At 30.8% G+C, this 8462-nt stretch overlaps 1 protein-coding gene across 1 annotated transcript; it reads left to right on the forward strand.

Annotated features, from left to right (window-relative positions):
* Positions 1–327: 327 nt before the first annotated feature.
* LOC120356649 (probable cytochrome P450 301a1, mitochondrial) lies at positions 328–8456 on the forward strand (the record flags this gene model as incomplete). Its single annotated transcript, XM_039445604.1, is given in 8 exon segments — positions 328–635; positions 1140–1386; positions 2745–2861; positions 4444–4520; positions 4963–4974; positions 4977–5163; positions 7044–7212; positions 8445–8456. Coding segments are annotated over 8 exon segments (1005 nt in total), but the record flags the coding sequence as incomplete, so codon positions are not given.
* Between the last annotated feature and the right edge of the window lie 6 nt (positions 8457–8462).

The raw sequence follows: 8462 nt of genomic DNA on the forward strand, positions 1-8462 counted from the left end.
ATCTAGTTTTGGCAGGAATTACTGATGATGAAATTAAAAATAGAAATAATTTCAAAACAAAAGTGAACAAATGGGAAATTATTCCAGAGATAAAAGCACCAAGAGTTGGCACAAGATGGAGTGAAGAAAGAAAAGCTTCATTTTCTCAGAGAATGAAAAGCTGGTGGGCGAACAAGAAAACCGCCAAGTCTAATAAAAATCGATGATCATGATTTTACTCAGCGTCTTCACTTCGGGAGCTCTACGACTAATAATAATAATAATAATAATAATAATAAAATAATAATAATAATTAAATAAATATCACTCAAGTTAGTGCCGTACTAGTTGTTGCTTTGAATCATTCTAAATTTATATTCGCGTTTCCTAAATTTAAATTCTAATTTTTTAAATTAAAATATTCGAATTCTTGATTTATACACAATTTTTTCGTTCCTCCAAGGTTGCTAAGATGAGAGGTAGCGTTCGCTTGTTGGCCAAAAGATACAACTCTTCATCTTCAGTATGTCCGGCTGCTGTGGAAGCAACTACAGCTCAGGTTAAGGTGGACTCCGAACCCCGACCCTATGCCGAAGTGCCGGGTCCAAAACCTATTCCAGTCCTTGGCAATACGTGGCGGCTGTTACCTCTAATAGGTGAGCTAGAAAAACTTATATTTTCGTCAAGAGTTTTTCATTACTGTATATTTAGTTTTTCATCTTAATAAAAAATCAAATATTTCTATTGATTGAAATAAAACCAGTGGGGTACCTTTTTATCTACCATAAGATACGAATTATCGATAACTATACTCCGTGCAAAATAACTTTTGACTTGGAGGAATATGCGGCGCAAAGAAATGGAGGGAGATCAGCCAATTACAGTGATGGATAGAGTCATAGGTAGAAGCGCAGTTGCCAATTTGTCGATTAGAGTCAGTCGACTGAAGGCTTTCAGCGAAGAAACTCCGTAAGTTTAACATGAGCGCTTGAATACTCACTAGAAATTAGAGAGTGCTGGCCGGTTCAGAACGGCAACATCACCGCCGTTGTATCCCTACCTCTGTATGCCTTCTCTGCTGCGCATGTCCCTCCCAAGTCAGAAGTAATTTTGTACGGACTATAGTGGATAATCAAATAATGAACTATTCCCTGTTGCAGGTCAATACCAAATCTCAGACCTGGCCAAGGTATCCAAGATCCTTTATAACGAGTATGGCAAAATAGTGAAGCTTTCAGGCTTGGTTGGCAGGCCTGATTTACTGTTCGTCTACGATGCTGCCGAAATCGAGATGATGTATCGGACTGAAACCGATGCTCCACACAGGCCCTCCATGCCCTGTCTAGTCAAGTACAAGAGTGAAGTACGCAAGGACTTTTTCGGAAGACTGCCTGGTGTGGTTGGTGTGTGAGTGTCCATTTATTTAGCCTGATTCATTGAATTTAAAATATTTTTTTTCATCAAATCATTTTGAGTTCATATACTCTATAGTGGTATACAGTATATATAGCCTACCACCTATTGCACATTCATATATTAATTCATCTATTCATACAATAAGTATACATTATCAAAACGATAGGAGAGGAAAAATAAGGTTACCGATATGTACTTCCCTGAGGACAAATGTCATTCTGGGGTGCTACTGTAATTACTAATCTACTATTAGCTATCCCCTATCTAGGGAATAGACTAGTTACATATACCTGAGGGAGTACCTTGTGCTATTCCTCTCCCAAATTTAGAGATAACACATAGTCCGAAATAGGTTGTCTTGTAGTTCTTCAATTCACAAAATGTTCAGTCCTCAAGTATTTTCACAAAGTAGATTTTCAAATTTAGATGCTTCAAAACTAAACATAGAAGAAATATTTCACATTATTATAAGTAAAATAGGAAATATTCACAAATTAAAAATATAATTTTAATATATAAATTTCTAAAATCTAATCCAAATGTTTGAATTACAAAAGGATTAAAATAAAAATTACAAAAGAATTTTACCAAGAATTGGAAGGACATGGATAGAATAATTTTTAAATATTGGTATGATATATGTGATACTGCATTGAAATTTGTAGGATATCTAATTAAACTTTTTGAATGAAATAAAACGTTGTTTTTCTGAATAAAAATTGGAAATATGACATATTGATGTAGCCTACTAGTTGAGATTCGTACAAGCAGATAGGCCTACTCTACCAATATAGTAAAGAAAAATTATTGCTAAGCTCACAGGTTGAAAATATAAATTTATTATATATAAAATTATATTAATAAGTCTGAATTTATTGATATAAGTTTGAAGATGACTAACAACAGGTCGAAACTTCGTCACTAAACTAAAAAGTAAATGTTTCCACTACAAAAGTGCTTTTTAAATTCAAAGCTTAAATTTATTTACTTATTTAATTATATATTTACATCAATGGAAAAATTACAACATATGAGGCTTACAGCTTCATGCCAAAACAAGCCTCATTGAAAATCAATTGTTTATACAAACAGAAACTAAATTAATAAGAAAGAAATGAAAAAATAACAAAAAAAAATGTTTGGAACAAACATTATAAATAGAAATAGACTCAATAAAAAACAAAATAGACTAACTGAAACAAGAGAGCAGGTAGCAAGCCTACTTTATAAATTTATAGTAGAAAAGAATAAATACAAAACACAGTGATATTAATTACGTTAATAATGAGATTGGTATTTCGATAATTGACAGTTTTTATTGGAATATATTATATTTTTATTAATTTTAGGCACGGAGAACCTTGGAGAGAGTTTAGAACCAAAGTACAAAGACCTATTTTAAGACCTGCCGCTGTAGTACAATACATCCAACCCATTGAAGAGGTCACCAATCAATTCCTTGACAGGTAATAAATAATATCCAAATTTATTTATAAGTTTCAAAATCAATCATTCAAATAGAATAGGAAATGTGAAGACTGATAGTATTCAATTCATTGGAGTGAATTAATAATATTGCAGCTGTGATGGAATACATGAATGCTGTGAATTAATGAATGATGAATTCCAAAATGAATCATTCAGATAGAATATGAAATAGACTGAAAGTCTCAAATTCATCAAATTTCAAGTGAATTAGTGATGGTAGGATACAAAATTGATGAATTATAGTGTAGTGATTTTTCAATTTATGAATTCGACTGAGTCACTGTCGATGTTGTAGAACTGTCTACCAAATAAACTGTAGAATTTGACGACATATGTGTGTTTTTATAGAATAGAATTATAGTACCTTTAAAATTAATGAAATATTGAAAAAACAAGAATACAAATAATTTGAATGTAGCTACTAGTTTCGATGATCACACCATCTAATATTTTATTTATTTTAAAACGGTACTATAATTCTATTTTATAAATACAAGAAAGTAGCCCTGAATTCATACATTTTAAAAAATGTGTGTTTTTATTTAATTTTCAATTCAAGATTTTTTTCTTGGTGGTCTTCAGTGTATTTCTAGAAATTAAACACTCATATTCAGAGATGTTGTAGGATTTCTAATATAGTAACAGTAGTATACTATCCTTTCAATAATATTCAATTCCGTTTATTTATTTTCCAAAAAAAACATAATACACGAATATGACATATAAAATACAACATATTTTGGAATCCTCCTAGTAGACTATCCATCCATGTGTAGGGTGTGAGTACCACATTATTACATAAGCTTTATCTGCTCATAGAAGTTAGAAGTAAATAGAATATGATTACTTTTGAACAACTAAATTACGACATAGCAGATAAATAAATAAAAGCTATTAGCTTCTACTCACATTAGTGTAGCGCTTTCGGACACTAGGCCCTTCACTCAACAACTAAATTACGACATAGCAGTCAGGTATTTATAAATAAAAGCTATTAGCTTCTATTCACATTAGTGTAGCGATTTCGGACACTAGGCCTTCATTAACACTTCATAAACGCTGATGAAGGGCCTAGTGTCCGAAAGCGCTCCACTAATGTGAGTAGAAGCTGATAGCTTTTATTTATAAATACGTGACTGTTATGTCGTAATTTAGTTGTTCAAAAGTGATTATTAACAAGCAGTCGTAATGGAATCAAACATTGATGAGAATATGATTATAATGTAGATCTAATATCAATATTTTGATTACAAAATAGATAATTCATTGTGCTGATATATTTTAATGAAGGAATGATATACCATTTATAATTACAATCAATAATTGTAAATTGTAAAATTAATAGTACATTATACATTTACAATTAATAATTAATTATACCTTATACATTTACTGATTAATAGAATCAATAAAAAACAATACTTAATTGAAGACCTCAGTGATTATTTAATAATATTGAGAAAACCCCAAATCATATCAGTGATTAATCTCTGATAACTGAATTTCAAACAGTTCAAATGAAATTTTGGAATCAGGTTGTAATTTTAAACGATTTTTCAGGATGCTTCAAATAAGAGATGATCGAGACGAACTGCCAAACGATTTCGATAATGATATTCACAAATGGGCTCTAGAATGTAAGTTTCATCAATTTTTCTATTCACAGTAGACCGCATTTCCATTCAATTATCAAATTTTAATTCTTACCTTATACAGTATTTTTGATTTTTAGTTTAAAAGGTAACGTATTTGTGGTTATTACTTCAAATAAATTCCTTATATTTGACTGCCGTACATCATTGTGTTTTCCGTTTAACAAATGTTTTATAACTATAAAGGCCTATTCATGATTGATCTCCTTCAAACTGTCAGCATTGGTTTAATGGGAAGCATTGATGTTATAAATGAGGAATACTGACAATTTGAAGTGAATCTCACTGTAATAATTATACAAATTCGGGAGAGAAATAGAACTGGTGAACCTTTTTTCTCTCTTCATCTTCTCATGATAAGTTTTATTCGTGAAAATAATATAATTTATAATAATAAATAATAATTATATTTTCCGTGATTTGCTAGGTATTGGAAGAATAGCCTTGACGTTCGCTTGGGATGTCTGGATCCAAATTTGGCCGACGATTCAGAGCCTATGAAGATTATCAATGGAGCCAAATTTGCATTGAGGAACATCGCTCTGCTAGAGCTGAAATTCCCGTTCTGGAGATATGTGCCAACTCCACTGTGGGGACGATACGTTAAAAACATGGACTATTTCATTGAGTAAGTTCGTACAAACTGAGTTTATCATAACTCTTATTCAGACTAATGTGGGGAGAATTTATTTTATTAATTCATTCATTTATTGGTTAACAATTACATAGTTTAGGAATGAAAAAAACAGGCCTTATAGTGATGTTCACGTTATAATGGCAGTGTTTAATTAGCTATGGTATATTGCTATCCTTCTCTATCATTAACAAAGCGTATAGCGCTATCTCTTTCTGGCTTTGCTCTGTTGCCAGATCGTCTTTTAACAATATCTGTTATATTAGCAAGCAATTTCTGATTTTTTATATCTGGTTATTTATGTTCAACGGATCTCGAAAACGGCTCTAACGATTTTCACGAATTTGGAACATAGTATTTATGATATAAAGATTCGATTGCACTAGGTCTCATCCTTAGGAAAACTAGCTGAACAACATTAAAAGATATTCATACTTGCTGAAACAGCTGTGAATAGTAAAAAAGTGAGTGAGCGAGTGAGTATGTGAAAAATCAAAATATCGCATCCCCGAAATTCATAAGTGACATAATATTGCCAGCTGTGAAATATAAACACGATCATTTAGAGAATTGTGTTTTCTGTTTATCAATAAATAAAAATAACGAGCGAAGCTCGGTGCCCCGATATTTATAATTAACTAACAAAATATTTCATCGCAATTATGAAAATTCTTTTGGTATTATTAAAAAATATAATTCTTGCTTAATAAAATATAATTGATATTTTAAATGAGAATGAACAAATGATATTATATCAATAAACCTGTATCAGCTACCGTCCATAGAAGGCATTGACAAGACAGAGGATCGGCAACGTTGTTCTGCTATCTTTCTCCACTGCCATTATAACGTGGACCTCACTATAGCCCAAATTTCTTCAGTTCCTGAATTTAGTCCATTAGTGCAATATAATTTCCAAAGTAGGGGGAAAAAATTGTAACATAAATTCTATCTAATCACTGCGAATTGGTTTGAATCCTGATATATTGGTTCCTTCTCTTGATTACTGGAAAAACAATTTTCAACTAGAACAGTTAATTATTCTTGAATGATACTTATATCAATTTTATAATATTTTCATCTTGGGCAAGATTGATTATAATCTCGCACTATTTGATACCTCACATTTCTCTAAAGGAACACTAAAATTGAAACACTATAGAAGTCATCAATTAGTTTCAACTCATTAAATGAAAGGAGTTATTTCATTGAATCAATAAAGAAATAATACATGAATGAATACATAGTCTAATTAGTTTAAGCTAGTTGTGAATTGATAAAATGCAAAAATGGTACTTAACAACTTTATTGTATAGGATTACTATTTTCAACTACTGGAAAAGACTTTTTCCAACAAAAAAAAATTATACACAATTCCTTGCAAAAATGATTGAATATTGTGTTATTGGGTGATTGGGTAACCCTAATTTTGTTAACGATAATGTGTATCCATCTATATTTTGACAAATTTCGACTAGTTGGCAAAAAGTATTTTGTGTGCTTTTACTTAAACTGTACGGTAGCTACCTTTTGTGCTATTTATTACTCATTTATAGTAACTTCAAATTTTTACAATTTGTCTTGCTGATTTTGTTCTCAATTCTCCCACTATCTCTGTATGATACAAATTATTTTGATTTGATTATGTATTATAATCTAAAAAAATACTTTGTGACGTAGCCTTATATACGCTTTGTATCTTCAGGCTGGATAAATTGATCGATTGAAATAGACAAGGCCCAGGACCCACTACAGAAAAATGTGTTTTCTTTACTTACTTATACTTTACTGTACTTACTAACTTTCTTTACTGTACACAGTACCTTCAAATTCTCCCAATTTTCTCTTGATCGCTTGTTTCAATTTTTTTCCAGAATCTGTATGAAACACATAGACACAGCCCAGGATCGTCTACAGAAAAAATTGGACGCTGGAACTCCAGAGAGCGAATTTTCTGTGGTGGAGAGAATACTGCTGAGCGATCCTGATCCAAAACTAGCCTACGTTTTAGCATTGGATTTGATATTGGTTGGGATTGACACGGTGAGTACTGTACCTATATAGTGAGGTCCAAGTTATAATAGCAGTTTTTAATTAGAATTGGTGTTGCTATCCTTGTCTATCATACGACAAAGCGGATAGCAGTATCCTTTTCTAGCTCCCAACGTAAGCGTCTAGCCAGATCTATTTAATAAATAGAATGCAAAATCACAGACGTTTTTAACATTACCTGTTTCTAAATATAGTTTGTTAGCTATTTGCTTTCATCCAATAATAATAAATTGAGTAGATTCCTAGGTCATAGATTGATAAAGTTTTTAAACATTACCTGTTTCTAAATATAGTTTGTTAGCTATTTGCTTCATTCATATAATAAATTGAGTAGATTCCTAGGTCAAAGATTGATAAAGTTTTTAAACAATTACCTGTTTCTAAATATAGTTTGTTAGCTATTTGCTCATCCAATAAATAATATAGTAGATTCCTAGGTCATAGATTGATAAAGTTTTTAAACAATTACCTGTTTCTAAATATAGTTTGTTAGCTATTTGCTTCATTCAATAATAATAAATTTGAGTAGATTCCTAGGTCATAGATTGATAAAGTTTTTAAACAATTACCTGTTTCTAAATATAGTTTGTTAGCTATTTGCTTATCCAATAAATAAATAAGAGTAGATTCCTAGGTCACAGATTTATAAAGTTTTTAAACAATTACCGTTTCTAAATATAGTTTGTTAGCTATTTACTTATCCAATAAATAAATAAGAGTAGATTCCTAGGTCATAGATTGATAAATAAGTATATTTATATACCAATGCTTGTCGAAGTCTAACTTAATTTATTTTCTAGTCATAATAATGTCCACTCTCATTACACACGGAATCGATTAAACATCCGAAATGAATTTCACTATTATAGATCTAGTCATACTAGTTTTAAGGCGTGGGCAATCAGATTTTATAACCACCAACCATTAGATGCAAGAGAACTACCAGTGAAGAAATACAAACAGAAAATTAAAAAGTTCCTATTGAAGAAATGTTTTTATAGTTTAGAACAGTATTTTAGCACTAGGTTAGACAGAATGAAAATAATAATAATATTATATATAAATTTTAATAAATTAAATTGTAATAATTTTTTATGTTTGTGTGTTGTGTGATTTTTATGTATATTTTGGGCATTGGCAGTGCCTGTACGATATTTGATACAATGTGTCTTGGGCAAATATTAATTTGAATTTTCACAAATCTTATGATCAAATTGTTTTAGATATCAATGGCAGTTTGC

Source organism: Nilaparvata lugens, unplaced genomic scaffold (genome assembly GCF_014356525.2).
Source record: "Nilaparvata lugens isolate BPH unplaced genomic scaffold, ASM1435652v1 scaffold7389, whole genome shotgun sequence".
NCBI classification, from domain to species: Eukaryota; Metazoa; Arthropoda; class Insecta; order Hemiptera; family Delphacidae; genus Nilaparvata; species Nilaparvata lugens.